The 25,840-nt window shown below is 39.9% G+C and overlaps 1 protein-coding gene across 5 annotated transcripts in view; it reads left to right on the forward strand.

Moving 5' to 3' along the window:
• The window catches only part of AGPAT4 (1-acylglycerol-3-phosphate O-acyltransferase 4), a 70,459-nt gene that overhangs the window by 16,165 nt on the left and 28,454 nt on the right, over positions 1-25,840 (forward strand). For 2 of the 5 annotated variants that reach the window (XM_068185242.1, XM_068185241.1), the window contains one exon: positions 22,163-22,332. In XM_068185242.1, coding sequence (XP_068041343.1) covers positions 22,163-22,332 — 170 coding nt within the window. Of the gene's footprint in view, positions 1-15,535; positions 15,662-19,260; positions 19,280-22,058; positions 22,080-22,162; positions 22,333-25,840 lie in introns of those variants that run through there. The other 3 variants (XM_068185243.1, XM_068185245.1, XM_068185244.1) reach the window with 3 other exon arrangements.

Consider the following 25,840-nt stretch of genomic DNA (forward strand, 5'->3'; position numbering starts at 1 on the left):
AATGCCTTCTGGTCCATTCTTGCTTTTGGCTACTTAGTGCAGAGATACCAGCTATTCTACAGTCTTCAGGCTGAATCCTTCAGTTTAGCTCAATCTAGTCTGATCTATGGAATGGACAGTATGGAAGAGGGAGTAATCCTGAATGCTTGTTTGTCCTTGGTGGGGCAGATGGCTTTGTACTCAGGGTTGCTGATCTAGTGTTCGATGTTGATGCCACTGGAATAGATTGTGTTGTGAGGTTTTTGCCCAGTCATGCTCAGAACAAAGTATGTCTAGGTTAAAGCCATTTATTTTAGCTTTACAACGGAGCAAGCTAGCATTTGATGAGTCACCCTTATCTAAGTGATATTTGGAAAGGGAAAAATGATAGTTAATTTGAAAAACTATTTCAAAGAACTAAAGATCAATTAAACAAAATGGATGTGTTTTTGAGGGCCACTGATGTGGTGACTAATAAGTCAGATCTGTATGAGTCTGATGAAAGTCATGGAAACAGCCTACAATTGGAGACAATGAGGTTCAGCATTGGAGAATATAAAGAGGCATGTGCTTTGGCAGTGGTGACAAGAATCATGTTGCCTTGAGAGCCTGATACAGCCTGAGTCACCAAGTCAACCGAAGAGTGAAATAGAGCAGGCATGGTTTAATTGAAAAATGAAATGAGAGCAGCAGTTGTCCTTAGATCCTGCAAGTTCAGTTGTTTTCCATTTGATGTCAAAGGTAGAGATAAATGGCTCCATGAAATTGGAGAGTTATTTTGTCTTTGATGCTGTGCTCTTTGGGCAAGTTGGGGGTTTTTGTATTTCAAGTAGTGGTATTTTTTTTACACCCTTTTTCTTCCTATCTCCTTCCTAATATAAGAATGTAATATTCTCACTTCTTCTCATGCACTGTCTGCTGTCATAATGCGTATGGGAAGCTAAAGTTCTATTGTGATTAATGACTTGTCCTCACTTGAGTAGTACAGCTTGAGTTGGGGTGCTTCTCTGTTCACATGGATCAAACCAGACTAGCTTGAGTTAAAGTATTCATGGAATCATTAAGGTTGGAAAAGACCCTTATGATTGAGTCCAACTGTCAGCTCAGCACTGCTAAACCATGTCCCTAAGAAGCCACATCTACACAACTTAAAAATATCTCCAAGGATGATGACTCAAATCCTGGGCAGCCTGTTAATATCCAATATCCCAAATATCCAGTCTAAACCTTTCTGGGTGCACTTTGAATCCATTTCCTCTTGTCCTGTCAATTTTTACTTGCGGAAAGAGGCCAACCCCCACTTTACTACAGCCTCCTTTCAGGTAGCTGTAGTGAATGATAAGGTCTCCCCTGATCTTCCTTTTCTCTCTCAGTTGCTCTCCATAAGACTTGTGCCTCAGACCCTACAGCAGCTTCATGCCATGAACTGGCTGCATGGAGTATCTGTGGTATGGTAGTTGAGCACAGGTAGCTGTGCAGGCTGCTGCTTCTCTGCTGTGAGTTTGGCACCTGCACTACAGCTTCTCACCGTAACTGCTGACAGCCCAGAAGGCTAAAGCCACACACATCAAACTTCTTATCAATGCAAGTTAAAGAGTTAAAAACCTGGTTTCCAGTTTGAATTGACAGAAGGATTAACTAGAGCAACAACTTGTTTGTAATGAAACAGAGCAGGTATAATGGCGTATACCAAGTTGCCTTCAGCAACTCATGATGAGAAGTTATTGCCATTCTTGAAACCAGTTGTGAGTCAGCAGGGTGAGCTTAGCTTCTCTACTGACCTACTCCAATATGTAATAGCATTGGGGATGCTTTCCAAAGGGTGTGTTATCCATTCCCCATATTGAGGTTTGAGTTGCTTTTGTATCTCCAAGATACTTCTCATACTTTATTATGAATAAACTCCTCCTGTTTGATCCTGTTATCCCATTTGACAAATATGTACAGAATAATGGTTAGTTCTAGTCCTATGCCTTCGGTATGTCTTGTTCTTTACTGAAGAGAGTTGTTGCAAAGAGTGGACATCCAGCTTCAAAAGAACAAACATTTGTCTGTGTTGGTCTTGAAATGAGCCAAAAGATGGGTAAGGGTTATGCACCTTCTTTTATGTTTAAACAAACAAAAAAAACCCCAAAACAAACAAAGAGCAAAAGAAACCACACACACAAGAACCTAATAATCCTCCCAAAATAAAAACAGCACACCAAAATCTTAGGGCTTCTAAATTGCAGAAATTATTTTCTGGCTTCAAATATATATTCATGGGTGGGTTCAACTGCCTGTTAACCCACTCCCCTTTTTGTAAAATGACAACCCGGATAAACTCCCTCATACTGAAATCAACAGAGTGCACCCTAATAAGGAAATTGAACACTGCAAACCTCAATAGGGTGATAACAAAAAAAATGTCAAATATAAGTGTGCTTGGAAGTTGGCATGAGAGCAAAGGTTGGGCAACCAATCAATCTTGGGTTTTATTTTTAAATAATTTAGGAACATTTTGTCCTCAGTTTCTTCTTCTAAAAGACAGAGAACCAAGGTAGGAAGCACTTAGTGTGGAATGCATCACAATTCTCATAGATGCTGATAGTGCCTGAATTGGAAGAGTTGGGAATACATCTTATTCCTCCCTCTTATGTCATAGCAAACCACCACAAGGGGGTACACACAGCTTTTCTGCAGTAGCTAGTAAAGTTGGCCAAATACATAGAAGGAATAGGCTGTCTTGGGATTCACGCCATATGTGCACATGGCTGCTCAGCTTGCTGGGCAGTGGGAAAGGGGTTTGTACTTCCCAAATCGGTCTGTGCTTGCTTGGCTGTTGAAGTGCAACCCCAGGTCAAGTACACTCTACTGGGATCCTGTGGACTGTTCGGACACGTGCCTAGACTGTGAGAATGGGACATACACATACAGGGTACATGGCTTCTTTAGAGATGCTGAGTGGAGGTATTTGCCTGTGAGTAGAGCAGTGTTGTTATCTTGTCCTCTTGCAGCCACTGTACTGGGGGGAAATGAGCTTCTTGTGCTCCCAGGGTGAGTGGCAGACTGGCCTCCTGCTGACTCTGCACCAGGTGAACATTGCATAAGCAGAATACCTGGCAGTAATGACATGGTTGTGTGGATGTGTGCACAAGGGCCTTAAAAGCAACAAACTTAGCTTCTAATCTGCCTTCATAAATAAATTATAGTAGTACTAATACCTATTGTTGTGCCATGAAAGGGATGCTATTACACCTGTAGGTAAAGTTACATTATGTAGGCTGCAGTTTGTAGATCCTGCTGAGGAAAAGGCCCTTGTTTGCATAGAAAGAGGCACCCTGATGCCTGTTCAGTGACTGCAGCAAAAACAAGATGGAAACTGATTCTTCTTAAAACTGAGCTTCCTAGAAACAAAACCAGAGGAAACTGAGAACTACTTCAAGTTTCATCATCTTGTCTGACTTACAATACAGTAAGGCTAATTCCTTCCATGTACAACTATAGGTTTTGCAATGTGAGGACTGAATATCTGAACAAAGCTTTGTGGCAGTATCAGGGCCATGGTAATCCTCAGTCCTTTGTTTCTTGGAGTTTAGAGGAGCCCTCAGCTATTTTACTTGTTTGTATGAAGGTGGTGCTGAGGCAGGGAGGAGAATTCTTGCCTCTGGTGCAGTTAAGTAGTTGGGAAGGGCTGGGAAGCAAGAGGTACACAGAGAAGTAGGACTTTCTTCTTATTCCACTTCTCCTTACCACCATCTTAGGCTGCAGAGGAAGCAGTCTGCTATTGTCAAAGTATGGCACAGTGTTCTTAACACAGTCCTATAGTATTTTATTTATAAAGCAACCTGAGTTATGCTTGTCAATGTTGATATAGTGAAGAGTTTTCAAAGGACACTTAGGACTCCTTTCTTAGCCTCTCTGAAATGTTGTTTTGAGTAATCTGTGCAAAATGTATTTTTCCTCAAGAGCTACTTGTCTACACAAGCCTTTGTTATCTTAGTTCCACAGACCACATCCACACAAAGCCACCGGTGAAGATTATGGAAAGTTTAGAACTACTGGGGGAAAGTTGGAGGCCAGATTTTGTAGTCTTGCAAAGTGAAGACGGTGATTTTAACTGTTAGAAAACTAGACCATCACCTTAGCCTTCTCTTTTTCTCTAAAAGCCCATATAGTTTTAATGTAGATAAACTATAGAAAAAATAAACTTTAGTAGAAATCATCTACCCTAAAGTGTCATCCACTCTAATTCATTAATGTCTTCCTTCACTCTGTTTCCTAATACCCTTTTATACCTGTTTTGTACTTATGACAGTGCTTCTGGTTTTCTGAACAATTCTCCACTTAGCCCAAACTTTGACTTTCTCTACTTTAATTTGGAAAGACATAAGGAGCAATTACTGCACCAGGTTCTCCATTCTTTTACTGGTAGAGTAAGATAGTTTTGTCTGTGTGTGTGTGTTTGCTGCATCCATCAGAGCTTGAACTTTTTTTCCAGATTGTGTTTGTGGAATTGCATTAATTGCTATGAATAAGTCCTCCACAGTGCCTAGCATATACCTCTATATTTTCCCTACTATCAATAACTTGTTGTATCAACTAATATTTCAGTCCTTCTCATTTTGTGTCACTTGCAGGTGTTGTTACTCTGTTTTCATAGATGTTCAAGTACTGACAGTGAGCTTGAATGGCTCATACAAGACTGTATGCTGATTGCAGGCATGCTTTGTGAGTGTGGTGAAGGTGTGTTTGAATGACTTCTGTTCATGACCTTTACCAGAGTTCCTAGTTCAGCCTACAAAGGATATGATCTGTTACACTCAGCTCTCAGTTCAGGAGAAAGGGATTGCTTTCTGTGAAAATGAATGTGAAAGAAACTTTTGATACTGATGCTTTCTATACAAGACTAGTGAAAAGCTAGAGAGGCATTTAGTCTGGTCTTTAATGAAAAGGGCATCTTCACTGTCACTGATACTATTTTGTTATTGCTGGAGCCTTTGTAGAGGTCACTTGTCTTCACATTCCTGAAGAGGTGTGATGCTGATAGTCTGCAGACTGGAAAGAGGTGGCAGGGAAGCAGTAGGTGAACTGCATTTTGTTTGGTGTCTAGCATCACACATAACACAAATTACAGCACCTTTTGTTAAACATTAGATCTGGCCAGCAAGCTTCCTAGATTCCTGTACTGGGGTAAATTTTGGAGTGTTTATACAAAAACATTTCTATCTGACACAGCATAACTCAGGAACATGATATCTAGTGGTATATAAAATAGCACAGAATCTGAAGATGTTCTGATGCTACAGTTGTTTATTCATTAAGGGTGAATATCACAATCAAAAGATAATTTCATATTTGTAGAAATCACATTTTAGGTGTAGGCTTGATCTTATTGCTGAAACAGAAGGATAGCTCCTTGATGATGTGGAAACCTCGTGCAGAGAGTAGCTCAGTCATCACCAGTTTCAAGCAAGTACAAATTAGCATAAATCCAGCCCTCTCCAGGGAAGCACAGTAGCTCCACGGGAAGGACTAGTACGGGAACTCTGAATTCCCGGTGTTCAGTCAGGGAAGAGATCTGCTGTCCAAGTGAGGTGCATTGTCTTGTCTCATTTGCTGTTGGTTTGCTACATCTTCTACCCCCTCCCACTCCCTTTTGGGAAATGTGCATCCCTGAAAGTGTATGTCTAAGTGATTCTTCCTCATCCAAAATCATAGTCACATACCAGCAAGTTTTCATGGAGTAGGTTTTCAGGCTCGTCCTGTAACGAGAATTTCAGCAGCTGGGCCGGTGAAAGTATCTGGTATCCGACTGCTTTTTTGCAGGAGGATTTCCAAGCCAGTAGGAACCAGTATGTCCTTTCAGCAAATACTTGAGGTTTTTCAGTGTGACACTTGAGATGAAAGAGCTGCTGAGTGCACATGCTTGGCACTCTCTGTGGCTAGGTGTTTGTTTCCTGTGACTTGCTTGCAACCTTCAGATTAAGGCTTCTTACATAAGGATTGTATTGTTTTCTCACTTCTGAGACTGTTGCTGAATTTCCTTTATATCCATTTTGGAGTTGTAGATGATTAAACATGTTTCATCCAACACCATATTCAAAAGGAGGAATCCTTTAACTGTGAATAAGAAGCCAAATAAAAATGTGTTCAAAACAATTTTTTCATCTGCTTAGTTTCAGAAAGGCAGTTACCTCTTTTCCAGACCCATTTTGTTCTTGCCAAAATAGCATTTGAAACAAAATAAGGAACCAGAAAGATATTACAATGCAATTATTTGTGTACAATTGTTTTGCTCTTCAGTTTGCGCACTTTTATTAGTATGGTTCTTCTGTGTGCTTTTTCTGTACTCAAGCAAATTGCACTGGAGTGTCAATAACTAACATTTCTCTCATGATTTTAAGTTCACTTAGCTGTGTTTCTGTATTGAGTCTCCTGTATATTGTGTCTCCGGGTGTGGGTTTTCTTTGAGAGTTAAAAGCAAGTGGGCTTCCTAATACATGAGGGATTTTTCATTGTACATAAACTTTGTACTGCTCTTATGCTGTACTTATATGACCCTGTTTAAATGATCCCCAGATCAATATGTACTGCTAATGAAAGATTTTGATGAATGAATATATCTGTGTTAGGTAAGGAAATATAAATAGTGATTGTACCAACTCAGTTTCTTGATAGCATTTCTAAAGAAGCTTACTTACTTTTGCTGTTCTTTGTACAAAAGACAAAAAGTAGGGAGAGCAATGTTAAGCTTGCAGTATTCAGAAAAAATGTTTGCATTGTATGAATTAGGTTATGTTCTTACCTACCAAAATATATCAATTAAAACTTTATTATTTTAGCATGTATTGCCATTTGTGCTCATGAAGGAGGGAAATACAGGCAAAATAGCTGACATACTTCTTTATGTTTATGTACTTAATTTATCTGGTTTAAAATTGAGACCATAGTGCATTTTCCTTTTAATAGTACAGTATATTTTCAATATTTTTTTTAAATACAAAGAGTTCAGAAAATTTTTGCTTGATTAAAACTTACCATGAAGCTTGTCTCTCCTATATCTTCACAGGCTCTTCATTAATTTGTGCTTAAAATTCAGGGTTTCTTGAAAGGTGATTTAAATTTCTCTGGGTGCACAGTGATAGCTTGTAGCTTCTTTTAGGTACATGCAGTTGTCAGGTGAGAATTAGAAAAACTCGAATGGATATCCATGAATCTTTGAGATGTGATAGATTTCTTCATGTGGAAATCAAATGATGGTTGAGAAACAGATGCAAGTACAGGTACAGTACACCTGCAAGTACAGGTGAGCAAAATGGCAAACAATGTCCCAGAACCAGCCCAAGTTGTGTGGGATACGCTGTTGGATTTAGTGACTTAATATTTTTGGGAAAGAGCTGTCCTTTGCTGTTACTCAGTGTATGTGCCAGGTAAATAAGTCCTTGAAAAGTTCTTTTTCTGTTTTGGAAAGGTGGGAATGGTAATTGGACCTCTTTTAAGAGCAGTGGTATGCTAGGTTTCTCCTCTGTCACACAGGATATTGGAGTGCCATAGGAATCATCAGGACTGCTTTTCAAAGGTGGTTCCTGTGAACAGTATTAGAAAGTGGAAAATAACATTCAGTACTTTAAATAGTGTGGGAATGATAATGCTGTCTTTGACCTTCATATAGAGTCAGGATGCTGGAGTCTCTGCTTTGTTTCCAACTTGTGTCATTGATTTCTTGCTGGGTAAAAGTCCTGTAATCATGATTGCATTTTTAAGCAAGGAAGACTTAAAAAAAGAAGAGGGAAATTGTCTGCTTTCATATATGAGCAGTGCCTATTGCAGATGGGTGGTTCTGTAGGATGTCTTTCCTTGAGATGAAAAATAAATGCTAGTAGAAGAAACCTCTAAGACCAAGTTGTCTCTCTGGTTGGAGGGTCATTCCTACTGCTCCCTTCACTGCTTCTTTAGGCCTTCAACAAGGAGCTTTGTGCTGACTTTTGTGGGCTGTCCAGGTGGACAAAGCAGCAGGAGGAAATGCCTGGTTGATTGTTATCTTCGCTGACTGGTCCTGTTGAAAAGTGGGTGTTCTGCTAAATTCCTTGGGGAAGAAGGATAAGAGGAGCCTTCAGATGTGAGACAAATATCTCTGACACGTGGCTGTTAAATAATTAATTTTCCCAAAGGGTTTCAAAAGAGCATTTCAAAACACTGACTGCTGCAGATCTGTATGTGTGTTAAACCCATTGTACTTGCAAGGCTGGCTTTGTTCCACACACTGTGTAACTTGGAGAGAAGAAGCTGTTTTGTAGGCAGATTGTGTCAGGATAAAAGACAGAAAAAAGCTGTGAAATTAAATGTTTGAAGTATGCAGCTAATTTTTGGTTTTTTTTTCTGAAGGGATGGTTGCTTTATAACTTGCAGCATGGAGATAGTTTAAAAGGAACAGTGGCTAAAGAAATGAGCAAAACTTGTTTCCATATTTCTCCACTCCTCTTGCTCAGAACTGCACTAGAGAAGGATCACTCGAAAGTTTTTTCAATAATACATCTGCTGACTTAAAATTTCTTCCTCATGTGAAGAAATACTGGATTTTACATTTAAAGGATGTTAGGTTAGAAGGAGATAATACATTTTGTTAAATGATGAGTATGTGTTTTGAGAGGGAAGGCAGTATGGGAATGGGAACTGGAGTGAAGCTAGGAAGTGAGGTGGTGTGCTAGAACACAGGTAGTAACTGGAAGGGTCCTGTGCAAGGGTTGTGCCCAAATCAAATGCTGGTTCAAATACCGGAGACATGCCTTAATTTACGGGTCTTAACCACGAGTTTGTGACTCCTATCACAGCCACTATGAGGAAAGCCCACGCTGGCTTTCTGTATACCATGAAGGCTTGTGCATTTAAGATCTTGCATTAAATGTGATTCTAATCTTGATTCCCAAAGCAATTTCAGCTTGGCTGCATTACAGGAATGCTGGCTTGGCCATATTAAACTGTTTGTAGTTTATTTTGTTTTGTACGTTTCATCTGAGAAACCAATGATGACAACCCACTAAAAAGGGTAAATCCCCTTTTTATCAGTAGTGTTTTGTTGTCTCAATTTTATAAGAAAATCAAATGGATCTTGGTCATGGAGCTGAGACACAGCAAGCGCAAGGTTGTATTGTGTAATACAGCCAAAATGTTTCAATAAAGCAACATATTTTTTACTTAGTACATTGGCCACTTTATGCACATGTATATGCAGGTTTTAATTCGTTGACTAAGCAAGCACTGAGGTGAAATTGCTAGGAAGATCAAAGCATAGATAAAGCTTTAGCTTTGTAGTAGGTATGATGAGTCTAATCCTTATTTTGTGTAACTCAGCATGGTGTTAACAGTAACTAGACCGGAGACAAAGATTATTTTTATGCCAGTTGAAAATCTGGCCAGTTTAAGTAAACGTCAGTGTGTGTTTGAGGGAAATAAAGAACAGTGGAGGGAAAAAATCTGTGCACCATCAATCTTTGGTTTGGTTTGGTTTTGAACAGCACAATACATTTGTATTATCTGTGATTTTTATCTTGAAGTTATGTTGACAAATTAGTAAGTGTTGGGCGGAGGTGATTTGTTACCACTTTAAAATGAAAGCTTTGTTTGTACTTTAATATTCAAAATGGCACACTTTATGAAGTGTTCCTTTAGCATATCATTCCAGTCACAGGATGCTTCTGTGCAGTGCATGGCTTTAAGCAATTACCTGTGAGCTCCTCTTTCAGCAGCCTGTGTGTGCCCTGTGCGCTATAAAAAACCACTGCCTCGCGTGCTTGCCTGAAGACTGGTTCTGTACATTGCACACCCTGCATTAGCTCTCTACATCTAAGGGGTGAGCAGTGGGCTCTGGCCAGCCTAGGGCTCCCTCTGTCCCCCCTCCCAGGAATGGTAGATGGCAGGTGAAATGCTCCTTCCTGTCCACATTCCTTGTTGTGTTGGCTTTTTCATAAATGGCCAACTCTGATTTACAAAAATGAGGTGTATTTTAAAACAGCATTTTGAATCTTCTTTCAGATTTATTTTTTCTTTGCTGTTCTGCTGTTTTTTTCTTCACTAAGAGTGGAGAGAGGCTTGCTCTTCAGATTTGATGGTGGACCCTCAGTATAAGAAGCTCTACTCTTTCTCTTCAGGAGTATGTACCTCTTGCATTAAGTTCATAAATCAAAGTCTTCCATGTTGAACCTTGAAATCTGCTCACTTGCCCACTGCTTTACTATGTCAAGGAGCGATCTGATACGCTGCAACACCTAGATTTGGAAGATGTGCGTTGAGTTTTTCCTTGTGGAAGCCTCCATGCAAGCTTTGTCCCACAGAGGCAGACTGTTGGAAAAAACCTTTGCATGATATCCAGCTGAAGCTAGAAGGTTGTCTCACAAGCTTCTCAATCACACCCTTGGCAGTCAGAAAAAAGCTGAAAGGAATGATGATCACAGCAGCCTAGGACATGAGTGATTTCTGTCCTTTAGCTGAACAAGCTGATGTTTCTTTCACTGCAATTGCATTACTTGGCAATTCCACTTGGAGAAAGATTTGAACTGGTAGAAATTACACCATTTTCAAGTAACAAGCCCCTAATTAGACAGGACCTCAAGGCTCTTCCTGTTCCTTTTTCTTAGTTCTACTGTGGTGCAAGATGTTGCAAAGACATTAATCTGCTGTATTGATACCAGAGGAGGTTCTTGTCTAAGCCTTCAAATACAGCTCAGTAAACTCAAATGCTGAATAGTGTTTATTTGCCTTGGCTTTCTGTTTTCCAGCTTTTTAGGCAAGACTTTAGAGGAGATCCAAATGGCCTGCAGAGAACCACCAAGACCTCTGGCCCAGTGCCAGCTGGCAGCCTAAAAGGTGCAGTCTGCATTTGATAGGTCTGATAGAGCTGATCCTGTTACTGTGCTTCTGTTAATTTTGCATGTCTGAAATCTTGTGAGAAGTCTGGATGGCCTTCAGGAAGAGTTGTTTCTGAAAAGCTGTAGCTCTTCCTTAGCAAAGAGGAAGTGTCAGCCTGCATGAGTTAAAGCTGAGTATTCTGATCCATGGTAAATCAGTAGTGTATATGGTCTTAAAGGTGGGAAGCCCCTGTTGTTTTGCAAGCTGGTAAATGCTGCACCCAAGTCAGTGAGTCACATGGATCCTGCGTGTCTTTCATTTTGAGAAAGCTGAGGCAACGAAGGTGGTAAAGGTAATTCAGAAAGGAATAAATCTAAATTCAAGGAAATAATGGACTTGCAATAGGTTGCCTTTTTCTTTTCCTGGGATTCCTTTACAGTTTTGATCAGTCTGTCATGGGATAATATTTTGGTACCTGGTATACTTTATGTAATATCATATGCCTTTGTTAAATCTTGAAAAGTTTCCTTCTTTTTTTTTTTTTCCTGTGGTGCCAGAAATACTCGTGATAAAGTTGACAGAAATATCAGTAGTGCATATGCATATGATTTTGTGATACTTCTCTTCTCCTGACATGTGTATGACTTGTTTGTATGACAGGTCTTTATTTTACTACTGCTACAAGTCACATTGTGCCTTTTAAACTGTTTCTCCTGTATGAACCTGGAATGGTGTGTCTGACTGCTACTCTTCATAATTTTCAAAGCACAGACTAGGAAAATGGCTTGGGTTGCCAGAGAAGCACGGCCTGACTTTTTTAACTTCAGGGGTTCTCTTTCTGGAAAATGAATAGATCAGGGTAAACTCGGAGCCTGTTGATGATGCAAGACTTCAATGGACCATGTAAGCTAAACTTCTGTTTTCTAGGAAGATTATTCAACACAAATAGTTCTAAGAGTACAACACTGTTGCTTGCATCAGATATGAAAAACCAAAAAGCTTATTACCATTTTGTGCAGAATTTTTGCAATTATACTGAGCCACTGGGACTACATAGCAGGAAGATGGTAAAAGCTTTTTTTTTTGTGGATACCCTTTCAGTTCAAGCAATGAGAGATTAAACAAGCAAATTACTCATTTGCATCCTCATCTGCTGGAGCACATGATCTGCAGGCTGTCCGAGCAGGTTGTGATGTTCCAGCAGTGGATTAGTTTTGTAAAAGCTTTGAGGAAAGAGAAATGCAAACACAATCAAGCTAAATGTGAATTGAGAGGCACTAGTGTCCTTAAGTGTGGTGTAATATTGTTGCATACTTTGGGTATATGTCTGTCTTAACAGAATGTGAACTTTCTCATGTGTATTATATTCCTCCGTGAGAAAAATGAGGACTTTTGTATATTTATATATTTGGATAACAATCGTCTTGAAGGGTTACAGGCTGCACCCAGGACAAAAATCACTGCTTGATACTTGATAGGTACATTTGATCTGTAGTTCTTTATTTTTAATTCATGAAAGCCATTTGTTTGATTTGTCATTTCTGACCTTATTGTTCCTTTAAAGAACATTTTGTGAAAGTCACTGATAGGGATTAAGAAGCTAAAATAAGCACTGGGACATAGTTCTTGTCTCTCAAGACCTCACGTGATGAGATGCTGTAAGATTACAGGCAGAGAGAGAGAATTCATAGAATGCATGTGCAAAATGCGTAATGGTTTTGTTCTGAACAGTGTTCTCAGTGATAGAGGTTCTGTGGTTATTCACCATTAATTCTGATTATATAATACAGGTGCTTTGTCAATTTTTTATGCCATGATTGAAATTCAGGTAGACTATCTTGTGTATAAGAAGGCTAAGTAGAAGTTATATGCCTTGACTGGAGTCTAAAAACTAATAGTTTTCATATTAATGCTATTAATATAATTAGAATTTGCTGTTAAAATAATTAATAGCATATTATATCTGGAAATATGTCGATATTTTTCCTGAGCGCACCAGTTATCTAAAATCAAAATCCAAATTTAAATGTTACTGGAAAAGTATAGAAACATTGGAAGCAATTAGCCCTGGTTTTCTTGTTCTGCCGTTCTGCAGACACCACAGTTCCTTCTTTTTATGTGTTTACACCTCTATGAAATGTAATTCTTGATAACTGGAGGCTTTATTTAAAAACACTGCAGATTTTCTTAGGATTTAATTTACCTTTTGTTCAGTTTCCTTAATTCACTTTTCCTATTTGTGCTGAAGATTACTTGCTTTGGCAACTCATAGTTTTTTTGTAACATCAGTCATTTTCTCAGAGATAATCTCATGTCAGTTCTTGTCAGTAGCTGAAAATGCAGGTTTAAATGTAATGATGGCAGGGATTTAGAGCATCAAAATAATGGGATTTTCTCTCTTGTTCTGAAATGCTTTCCTTCTAAAGCCCAAATTTTTCATTTTTCATTTGAAACTAAGGAGGATAAATTTGTACATCTAGAAATAAAGGCTATTGCAAGAAGGAGAAAGATTGTGTGAGAAGTCTTCTTACTAAATACGTGAGTTAAACATGATTCACTTGAGTCAAATAACTGCCCTAATGCATATGGCAAAATAAACCCAGTCACATGAGTGTGTGTACTTTTATTCTGAATGAAGGCATGAGACCTGAGTGTGGACAATGCTGATCACCCTATAATTGAGGACGTGCTAATGATTCATGTCAAAGAAGTCAATCATGATTGAATTAATGCAGGTTAAGACTGACATCTATTAACTTGGTTCATGTTTGCTTATTTGAGTACTCAAATTTTGAGGTCCTGGCCTCCTGGAAGGCAACTTTCAGTAGAGAATTCCCTTGGAAAAGGTTTCTGACTGGTGCTACCCTGCTTAAACAGAAGCCTTTGCTGACTGCTGCAAGATGCTGTCTTCCCACATGTCCAGTGAATACTCATTGCAGCCTGGGGTAGCAGAGTGTTTCTCAGTCTGCAATGTGTTTCTCAAGCAGTCATGGAAGAGAGGAGAACGGTCTGTAAGGCAGTCTGTTTGGAAAATCTCCCTTTCTTTCCTAGTTACAGAGAATATGACTAGAAAGGAGTTCCTGAATCATTCAATTTCTAGCAATGGTATAATGTAGTGTTTTTACGATGATTCTTACTCAATTTTCAAAGCTGCTATGCATTTTTGTCTGACAAAGTAATCAGAACAATCTTCAGAATACTGGATGCCTGTAATTTCAGTCACTTTAGACATGGATGTTCTTGTGCTAGTGGTATTTAGCTTAAATTGTTCTTTTTCCTGTACTGTTTACTTTCTTTATCCATAAGCCATATTTGTGGGGACCCCACCCAGTCCTCTTCTAGCATTTGTTTTAAAGCTCCAATGAGCCAAACTTTTCTGCTTTCAGGTCATCCTGATAGACCTGGTCTGCATCTGCTTTGTTTCAGTGTTTCCTTCCTGGGCATGGATGTCTGGTACTGGTGTGCTGGCCCAGAGATTCTCTCCATGGTGCAATGTGCAATTCCCTTCTCTCCAGGAACAAACATTCTAATCCCATCGTTTTCAGTCTTATGACTCCATAATATGAATGGAGCAGAAATGTTCAGTGGCAAAATAATGTTCCCAGATAATTCTCTTCTCTGTCACTTCCAAATTATGAGGCTCTATTTTTATTAGTTCTGCAAGATATGATGCATCCCATCAAAATTAATTCCATTTATGTTAACTTACCTCTCAAGGTCATCTGATTGTTAAACTCTATTCTGACTTCGTATCACCCACAAAGTTTATAAATAGGAATTTCTTTTATTGTACTACGTGAATGGCTTTACATTGCCTAGAAGTGGTAGATTTGAAGTCCTTTTTTCCTGGCCTTTCTGGCATTGGCAAAATACTTGAAAAGAAACAGTAGAAACTTGAATACCTGATGGCGAGTACTTTTTTATTTGATGCTTTATGAGGCCAGGTTTGAAACCACTCTGTACGTACTAGATTTGATTTTTTGATTCTGTTGTTTTAAGATGACACTTACTTAAGCTTAATGTAGGTCACCCTGCTTTCATTTAGGCTTCTGTTTTGGGATTTAGACAGCAATATGCCACCCTAACGGTACAAATGAGAACTGGAGTAACATTGTATGTGCTGTTCATTAAAGCTTCATTGCTTCAGCCTCTCTACCAGTGGGACACAGAAGGCGTAAGGCATGATGTGGGGTCATATTTAATGAAGGCATGACAGGAGAGAGATGTGTAGTGGATCATGTGATGTTTTGCTTTGTCCCAGGTGAGTCTGTGTGCCAGAATAAGAAAGTTGTTTATCTCTTTAGAAAGTGGTTGCTGTCCAAGTCCAGACTAATCAGTTAAGGGCTATCAAATTCTGTATTACTGATCACTGTAGAACACTTATTAACACTTTAAGTTTTTTCACCTACAGGTTTCTTCTCTCAGCACTCATCTCTTCTGCCTGTCTATGTTTGTACAGATGAATGTCCTAGGCTTCCTGGTTTGTGTACATGAAATACTGAATAATTTATTAAAAAACATAATCTAATATTCATGGAACTTGACACCAGCTACTGCTCGCTGAGATAAGATGCTTCCTTCTACTGAGGACAGAGCAGAAATTTTCTTGATATTTCTTACGCAGAAAATTGCTTTGTAGTGCAGACCTAACATAGCAGTTGTGACATAACCACTCGGAGTATAATTCTCCAGAGTTCCGTCTGCATCCTAACAATCCACCTCAGCAGAAGATATTGTTGATGTGCATGTGTCATGGGTTGATTCTGTCCAGGTGTCAGGCACCTACCAAAGCCTCTCACTCATTCCCCTCTGCAGCTGGACAGAGGAGAGAAAATTAAAGTGGTCATGAGTTGAGGTAAGAGCCAAGAGAGAGATCGCTCATTAAATACCATCACAGACAGAACAGGCTCAACTTAGAGATATGAAGTGAATTTATTACTAGCCAAATCAGAGCAGGGTAATGAGAAGTAAAAGAGGCCCTTAAAAACACTTCCAAACACCCCTTCCTCCTTCCCAGATCTACCTCCTGCCCCAGTGGCACAAGGAGACAGGGAATGGGGGTTATGGTCAGTTTCTCACCTGTGGTTTCTCCCGCTGATCAGGGAGAGGAGTTTTTCCCCTGCGGCACTGTGGGGTCCCTCCCACAAGGGACAGGTCTCCATGAACTTCTCCAACGTGAGTCTATCTCACAAGTAGCAGCTCCCTGCAAACTGGTGCGATGTGAGTCCATCCCATGGGCAACAGTCCTCCCTAAACTGCTGCAGCATGGGTCACTCTTCGATGGGGTACAGTTCTTCAAGGACAGGCTGCTCTAGCATGGGAGCAGGGCCCCTCTCTCCATGGGTCTCCCATGGAGTCTCAGCCTCCTCTCAGGCATCCCCCTGCTCTGGTGTGGGGCTCCTCCACAGGCTGTGGGTTTGGTGGCTTTGTGAGCAGTGCTGTTTGACAGCCATCATGAAGTACTGTGACAGGCACTGCCTGTCCTCATGGTTAACAGGAGGCTCTTGCACATTTGATCTTTACTATTTGGGGTGATGTTGTCTGGTTGAGCACAGCTGGGAGAGGATTAAAGAAAATGGATCACGTAAATGATTTGTCATCAGAAGTATTGATTTTATTAGAACAGTTGAAGGTTAAGTTATCTATTTACCCATTTAGCCTGTCATAGGAAGGAGAGTTGGTATGTAGGTATTTAGGTAGAGTAGGGATACAGAACAGTGACAAGATTGTCTATGGAACAGTGTGTTGGAGGTACATAGGCATCGTGGGGTTGGCATTAACAATAGCTTCATAATCATCCTTTCCCAGCTATCTTCTGACTGGTTTTAGAGTCTTATAGATTAGGCTTTCTTTAAGAGGAAGAAGTCACTCATATGAATCTGCCAACATGAAAAACATGCATGTGTTCTCACAACAGATACATGTTGTTTCTTCTTCTCAAATAACTTGCCACTGTAAGAGGGTCAGTGACTTCTTCCCACGAGCTTCTTGAGATCACCTGCTAGCTGGGGTTGGTAGCTTTAGCACTCCCTTTTAGGCTGTCATCTCCCTTCTGCTGATAACTAATTCCCATGAAGAAGTGAATGTTAAGGTCTCTGTAATAAATCTACTGGTCATGATGTGCCATTCGTAATGGTGAATGGTTTATTCAAATAGCTTGGAAGGGTCAGTATTTCTTAAAGATATGCAGATATCTTTAAGAAATAAAGATAAATAAAATAATAAAACCTACAAGTAGGCCAAGGATGCCTAAATAAAAAAATATTTTTGGGAGTGTGAGTGTGTATAGGAAACTGCATAAAAGAAAGCATTGGAACAAGACTGGTGTTTCTTTTGCACAGAGACTTGCAGTGAAGGAGCTGTAACCATTTGTTCTTTGCTAAGCAGGTCCCTGTGGTGCTGCTTCTGCACACAGTAGAAAAAGCCAGTGGTGTTTCGGACAACAAGAAACCATGTCCGGAAGAGGCGCCACTGCCTGATTTCGTGCCCATACAAAGCAAATGTCAGTGTCATAGGAACTTGCCAAGCAGCGTGTTTTCTTTCACTGATTGTTGTACTGACTCCTTTGATCAGCATGTGCTATGCTGTCCTCAGTCATTTGTGGCAAATGCAGCACATTATCTGTGTTGGAATAAATGATTGTTGAAGAAAAGTACATTAAAATAATTTCCTGGAAGCTAATGCTGAAATGAATGTGACTTGGAAGCTGAATATATGAAAGGGCTGTGCTGTGCTTAACTTTCTCCTTGCAAGCACATCCAGTAACTTATTGTGGTGAGTGGGGAGTTAAAAGTTACCATTTCTTCCTTGGTGATTTCTGTCCTTAAAAGCACAGACATGTAATTAGTTTAAGTATTATTCAAGGAAGTTACTTATAGGGTCTTCCAAGGAGACTGAGGCAAAAATCTGCAAAACCAGACCTGAAGGCAAGAGAGAAGGTTTTTGCTTGTTTTTCTTTTTAAATTTGTGTGTATGATTCCCCATAACCCCTCCCTGCCATCAGCCAGTACTTTTGCTGCAAGACAGCTTTAAGGGAGGGGGAAAGAAGTAGTAGATGATGGGGGTATGGAATGGAGCATGGTGGTGTTGCTAAGGAAAGAGGGGGCTGGATTTTGGTCTTCTGTTTAAACCCACAAAATCACAGAAAACCAGGCATCCTACACATTTTCCCACAGGTGGAAGAGCAGGACTTCTGTTTTGAAGTGAACCTGATAACTCCATTATACCTTGCTGGTGCAACACATGCATGGAAGAGAGTCTGAAGCTGGAAAGCTGATGCTTGGTCTGGCTGGGCTCCCTGTATGACCTCCCACTTATCTGGAGGAAGGGGGAGAGGCATTGCTTGACTTTCCAGCTGCAGGTTTTTTTTCCCCCTAGAACTCATTTTTTGTTGCCTCTTACAGGAAAGATATGTATATATATACATATGTGTATATATATGTAACAATATTCAGCTCTGAGCTCTAGTTTCATGTACCTAATCAATGCAAGCAGAATTCCTGCCTTCAAGTTTTCCTCATAATTACTTGCAGCTCCTGCAGAGAAGAAGGAAGTAGAGACCAGAAATAAATGCTCAGTCAGGTTAGATGGCAGAGTGAAACACTAGAATAGCCTGTGTAAGGAATACAAAAACTTGGAAGTATTTAGAAAAACTCTCAGGCAGCTTTACAGTGAATTCAGAGGTTTAACCCTGTCTTTGATGCACTGAGGGCTTTTAAGTAGTCTAGGGAAGATACAAACTTGCTTTTCTTAGTTACCTGTAGACATCATTCTATGAAAAATTCTTAGGAAGTGCCCCTAAATAGGTGTAGTCTGAAAATCTGGAAAGGTAGTAAGTTATTGCAAGTCATTCTTCCAAAGACAGGCACAGACTTTAGACTATGCTACCTGTCAGTCTGTCTTTAGCCTTATTTTTGCATTTTTTAGGATGCTTTCCCCAGTGTTCTGTGCAGTGCAGTCATTCATCATGCAGCCATTCACCCTGTTTGCTCTTTGGAATGATGGTCACAGCTTGCCCATTTGTTGTGCTTTTATTTGTGTTGGAGAGTTTGCTATGCTTTTACCATATATTCCCATAAGAATTTTCTGAGTTCTTTTCCTTGGTGTTGCCTTGATTCAGAGATTAAAGAAAATTAAGAGATGAAAGGAAATGAAGAATGTCATGGAGGGAAACAGTTCTGTAGCTCTTTAAATAAGGTTATGCACTTATTTGAGAACTTACAAATTATCGTTCCTGTTGAGTCAGTGCAGAATTATGCTTTTAATGAAACTTTAAAATAGGTAATTTATAGTTAATCATGTAAGCAAATGTTTCCATGGGTATCACATAATCACAGAATGGATAAGGTTGGAAGGAGCCACAGCAGGTCATCTGGTCCTTATCAAGAATAGTTAGTTAAAGGAATTGCTAACACCTTCTACAGAATAACAGTGTTAACTGCTTTAATGACTCATTCTTGCAAAACTTTGAGGTGTAAGTCTCAGTAAATTGTGTGTTTTCCTTCTTCCCTTAAATGTTATTTTTCATGTTATGACTTACAGTTCAGCTCTGCCTTGGAGATTTTTTTTCCTAGTTACTTGTTTGGGAAGTGCTGGCATTGGAGCAGCTCAGATTTGCAGTGGAAGGCAAGGAAACAATCTACTCTTGCAGGAGGTAGGGGTATTTTTTGAAGCAAGATGAGTGCTTTTTTTTTTTATTCCAGAGAGGTAAAAAAGCTCAAAATTCCTAAGCACACAGGGTATCCATATTAAGTATTTGAAGTCGTGATTTCTCTCTGCCATCAACTTCTTCTGAAGCCAGTTATAATGCGCTGCAAGGAGTCTGCCTTCAAAGCAGGGAGTGGAGATTTCAAGTTCCTTTGGTTTTTCTCCTTCCTTTGCCTTAATTGTTTGACAGTGTCACTGGAGGAATTGCTTTGAAAGGTAGGAAGCCTCACAATGTGGTTAATCATGTATTATGAGCTCAGCTGTGGTGTTGAAACTCCAAAACCGCATTAAAGGGGCAAAAGAATCTTTTTTTTCTTCCCTGTGTGCAGTTGATTTCTGCTTGTACAGTATGACTGGTGTACAAAGGAAGAAACTTCCTCTGATCATCTCTGTACTGTGAAGGAGGGAGGAGAGTGTGAATGGGTGACCTTGTGTGGCTGAGCCACGCAGCAGATTGCTGGGTAATAAATTTCTGTGGAAGGTTGTGGAAGTAAGCTGGTGACACAATGCAAGAGTAGCACAAACTGACACTACTTATCATTGCTTGAGATCCACAAGGAGAAAGGAGGCTAGGAAGAGGGGGAAAGAAAGAGTAGGGAAGAGGAGGGAAAGAAACATGTTAAGAAATTAGAGACTGGCAGATGGTATTTACTGTATTTAAATACAGTGGTGTTCAGTGCCTGCTTTGTGTGTCTGCAGCAGCTGCCTGAGCACGTCCGTGACAAATGGCATGTGAGGTGAGGGATAGGGACCTATTTCTGCAGTATTTATTCAAACAAAAATCCTGCTTATGTGAAGCCTGAAAAATCAAAGCACATCTAGAAATAATTTTGTTTGTGCTTTTTTGGAATGTATTTAAAACGGAATATATAAAATTGAAGAGCTCTCTGCATGTGGCACACCTGTATAGTGAGATTCGCGATATGTTAGTAGTTTTGTTCAAATTCCTTAGTAAAAGTCAAAAATAAAAAAAAAATCACACTTGAAGTGGGATGACTTTCCTCAGATAAAGTTGGCTTTTTTGTCAAGACAGTCTTACCATCATCATCTCTGCCTTTTTGGTTTTCTTTCCCAGGAAATAGATTTAATGGCAGGAGGTGTTAAAAAGAGGGAAAGTCATGTGGCAGTCATTTTTTCTCTTAGTTGGATTCCTAGTTAAGCCAAAGATCTAGTCCTGTCACTAATTTCCTTTTTTTTTCTGTGATGGTGTTCTGCCCTAAGATATGAATGTAGATTCTGCAGAAGTTTGGAAATTACAATGGGATTTTTTTTTTCCCCTGGCCATTATTCAATTTTGCTGTGTTTCAGGGAGTGGAGGTCTTTTATTTCCAATATAAATCAAATAGAAATCTACGACCTTAGAAAGATGTAACATTAAGTGTGTTTCACAAGGCAGCTCTTTGCAGGGGAAGTCCTGGAGGTATTTGCTTCTGTATCTTCACAGTTGCCTCACTGAGATGTGAACATCTTTGGTTTTCACTGAAAAATTAGTCCACAGCCAGTGAAATCTGCATACAGCAGTTTAGGTATCCCTCCACATCTCAGGCTATTGTTTAGATGCATAATAGCATGCATTAAATAATAGTGTACTCCTGCTGCAGTAGTAGTCACATTCCCTGATAAGAAGTAAGCAGGTGGACTGACAAGTTATTTATCTGTATCATAAACACATTTATCATATTAAGGTAATGTTACCTGAATAGAGATTGTCTGTTAGCCTGCCTGTAGCACTGTTAGATAGAATTCATTCACATCATTAATGCCTGTTCTCCAGTGTACTGCACAATGTCATCCAAGAGCTTCAGGCAGATAATTTTACTCATGGTGGCTGGAAATGTAGACCTGTTCCTGTCTGGTTTAGATGTGACCAGTAGGAGACCAAAATGGAGAGAAATTCAGATGTGTTTCAAAGACTGGCCTGGTTTTGTTCTTTCCTGAGGTGAAATGAGCATTTTTGGTGCCTTCAGGCTTATCTTAAGCGAAGAGAGCATCTTGGATGTCTCATCCTTCCAGCAGAGGCATTCATGTGGCACCAGAGAGCTATGTTTCACTTAACAAAGAATAACGCCTTGCATTAGACCTTTGCTTTGGTTCAGAACTTTCCTGACAGCTTTGACAGGAGACAAACGTGTTCCTTAACTCCTTCTTAGTGTCAGACAGACAGGTTTCATTTAGTCACACAGTACCCCCAGTTCAAGATATGGGTTGCTTTAGGAGAGCCATTGCTTTTAGGTTTTCTTTTTCCATCTCTGTGGAGATAGAGCTCTCCAAGTTTCATGGCTTTACTGACTCACCTCAGCTTCCTGTGCCCCAGACCAGAGCGATTTCGCTAAATAAAGGTTTGATTCACAAGTCTTGTGGTCAGACATAAAGTTCCAAGCGAAACAAATACAATGTGTACAGTACAAGCCTGTGCTTGCTAATGGGATAAGCAAATAGGAAATGAAAGGCATATGATAGTCACTAGGATACTGCTGAGAAACCAGTTTCCAGCTTGTAAAGATAGCTGTGTTTTAAACAGCCCTCTTACGTGTTCTTCATTACTTTCTTTGCCACATGCCATTGAGGTGACTGATATTTTCAGCATGTTACTGATTTGTGGTTTTGCAGATACTGTGTACATTCACATATTTCTTCTTCTTTGTTTCAGAGATGGTGATGTTGCTGGAATGGTGGTCAGGCACCGATTGCACACTTTACACTGACCCAGAGAGTTACCACAAGTACGGGAAGGAGAATGCCATCGTAATCCTTAATCACAACTTTGAAATTGACTTTCTCTGTGGTTGGAACTTCTGTGAGAGATTTGGGGTCTTGGGGGTGAGTTACTTAGTATTTAAGATAAATCTCCTTGGATGTGAAAGAAACACCAAAATAAGTTAATTTTGTTTTTGAATTAACAGATCTGTGCTCGAATTTCACCTGGCTGCTCTTCAGAATTAGAAGTGAACCTAAAGCAGTGCAGTGCAAGTATGTGGAGACAGGATGATGGCTCAGGAAACCACAGACATTTTAAAAACATTGCAGTTAAAGCTGATGAGGAAATATTTTCTTAACCTGTGGAGATCATTTCAGTTATTTCTCTCTGTGTGTTTACTAAGTAATTATTGCAGTTCATTGTGCTGCATAAAGATGAGCTATCCCATGATTCTTTCCCAGTTTAATTACAGATTTTGTTTGCTTTTTCCAGTGTAGTCTTACAAATCCACAGCTCAGGTTTGAATGATGTGTAGCCTGCCTCTCTCAGAATGAAAGAGCAGCCATCTTAAGTGAAAGCAGTGACCAGCTAAAAGCAGTAAGAGATGGGTGAGGAATGAGTTATTCATGCTTGAATACACTGCTGCATTAAGCTAAGGGTTCATGTGTGTTTGTTTTCAGGGCTGCTTTTTTGTTTCCCCTGTCAGATCATGGGGATAATTAAAGCCCCCATCTAAATCAACCTGACTTCATTCTGTGGTGGTAATGATATTCTCTGTCTATAAAGGATTTAGATAAGGGTTCCTTCCTCATAAGGAAGAAAACCAGTGACTCATTTTGGCAGTGTTCTTCAGCATCCTTTTAGCTTTGATACTGGTCACTTGTCAAAAGTCCTGAACTTGGATTGTGTGAACCTCTGATTTTGGTGGCCTTCCCTTTGGATTCCTTGCATTTTCCGGGCATTTAGGCAACACTCCTGTCACTTTCAAATTACAATAATGGCAGTCTGTTTAACAGAAGCATTAAAAGGGGCCTTAAAAGTGGAGGAAAGTGAACCTAAGCATTACAGGCTCTTTGTGTAACTAAAATGGCTGTTGGCTTCTTAATAACTTCTGCATATTGTCTAGGACTTGAGCACAGAGCTGAAGGATGGCATGGAACAGTAGGAGATGTAGGGAAACCTGTTCCTATCAGGCAAATGTAAGTGCAAAAAACAATAGTGCCATAGTACGGTCCGTCTAATTTTGTCAGCCAAATGGCTTCAGTTCTCTAAATAAAGCTGTGTCTTTGAGGGTCAGGTGCTTCTTCAGAAAACACCAATGTAGAAGAAGGAGGGATTGTTTCTGTACAAAGTAATAGGAACCTACAAGGTCAAAATATCTTGTTTTACATTGTTGCTGTGTAGTTGGATGGAATCTTACCAGCTGCAATTTTTTAAAATAGTTTTCCAAGTTAATAAGGATTCTGTTTTAGTTTTTTATGTTGTTACCTACACATAAGGAAACCACAATGTAGAAATAACAGTTGAAATTACTGTGCTGCACTAACTGAAATTAATTTTTCCTTTTTTTGGTTACTTGCATATATTACTCAGTTTACATTTATGCTAATCTTAGGATTATTTTAGGAACTGATATATGGTGGTTGTGGTTTGCTTTTTTTTTTTTTTGACAACAAAACAAAAACAAATAAAAAACCCAAACAACCAACACAAAACCATTTCAGTCCTGAGTAATGTACTGTGGTTTTATTTCCCGGAAGAAATAGTTTCCACGTGCTCTCATTTGCATAGGTGTCTTTACTTAACTAAACAGTGCATTTCCCTCCTGGGGCAACCAGCCCAAGTTCTTCTTAAGCCAGGTTAAAAAAACCCATAAAGAAAAAAAAAACATTAAAAAATTGAAAACAAACCCATAAAGAATGGGAAATGCCAAACAGTGATTTTCCTGATTGGATTGCCTATATTGCTATACTGGTACTTATCTTGGGCCAGTGCAAGGGTAGGTGATTGTGCAGTGATGAGGAGTGTAGGTTGGTTTGACTTGTGCTGCCTTACATGAGCTTCCACTGTGCAAAATTTCAGGGCAAGGTGTGGCAGCACAGTTAGGAACATAAGAACCTTTAGGGCTGACGTTTAGGAAAAGAGTTACAGGAAAGAGGCAAGTGCACAGGGGGCTTTCTGAGGTGTCACAGCCTCCAGTGTTTTGTAGCTCAGGGACTTTGTGAGCCAATGGGTGTTTATATTTAATGATGTTTAATTGTATACTCCGTGGAGTTTCTTTGCAAACTTTGGGTATCAGCCAACACCTTACTCACCTTATCTCATGTCCAGTGCTGCTGGAAAGGAAATCTTGCACATGCAGTCTCCTGCGTCAGTTATGATGCTTGTCTGCCCTGTTTGGCCATGTTTTAGAAACTCTTTCTATCTCTTTTCTGCCTCAACTAATCCAGTGAAGAGAGAAGTGACTGGGGAGGGGGAGGAGGGAGAAGGTGAAGACAGTTTAGAGCCAAAGGAGGTGGAACTGACTGTGCTGGGCTTCAGCAGAGAGAATGGCTTTGTTGTGACATCCAGTTGTGCCCTGCAGCTCTGGCAGCCAACAGTAACACTCTTAAGAGTGTCACAAGCATGTTCAAACTCTCAGTATTTTACAGCTTGAACAGTTCTTTAATTAAGCCCTTAAATGTGGTAACTTTTTGCTTGGTTGTTGTGGTGTAACCATCCAGGCAACTGAACACCACACAGCCACTTGCTTACTCCCTGCCCGCTGTGGGATGGGGAAGAGAACTGGGGGAGGGAGGGGAAGGAATTTGGGGTTGCGGTAGAGTTTAATAGGACAGAAAAGGAAGGGACAAAAATAATGATAATGAATGATGGTGATAAAAGAATCAGAGCGTATAAAACAAATTATCCACCATGGACTTGTTTACCACCGTCCAGTTCTTTAGCAGCAGTCTCCAGCCATCTTTCCCCCTAGTTTATATACTGAGCATAATATCAAATGGTATGGAATATCCCTTTGGCTAGTTTGAGTTAACTGTCCTGCTGTGTGTCTCTTCCCAGCTCTTTGTGTCCGCCAGTCTACTCGCTGGCAGGGTGGTGAGAAGCCAGAGTCCTTGATGTAGTGTAAACACTGCTTAGCAACAACTGAAACATCCGTGTATTATCAACATTATTCTCCTCCTAACCCAAAACACAGCTACTGGGAAGAAAATTAGCTCTATTCCGGCTGAAATAAAGACATTGTTTTTGTTTATATGAAAACAATGTCAAACATCCTTAAACTGTCTTGCCCCTTTGGTTCCCAAACAAAAAAAGTCTTTCCCTTTTGAAAATTGCCCTTCCTGGTCTTAGTTGAAATGTTCAATCTGTGCATTTGTCTGCTCTTTTTCTTGTCTCTCTTCTCCTGGACTGGCTTTCTCCTTATAACCAAATTGCCATAATCTCTACACTTTTACAAAACTCTGTCAGTGTGGCTTTGATTTATCAGTGTGGTTTAGGATTTGGGTTTTTTTGATGTTTCTTGGAGATGGAGTGGGAGTGGCATAGTCTCTTGCCTGTTTTTAGGTTTATGAACCTGAGTGTTCTTCTAAGGACTCATCTTGGCATGTGTATGGTTGAGGTTCTCTGCTG

This window comes from Anomalospiza imberbis, chromosome 3 (genome assembly GCF_031753505.1).
Source record: "Anomalospiza imberbis isolate Cuckoo-Finch-1a 21T00152 chromosome 3, ASM3175350v1, whole genome shotgun sequence".
Taxonomy (NCBI): domain Eukaryota; kingdom Metazoa; phylum Chordata; class Aves; order Passeriformes; family Viduidae; genus Anomalospiza; species Anomalospiza imberbis.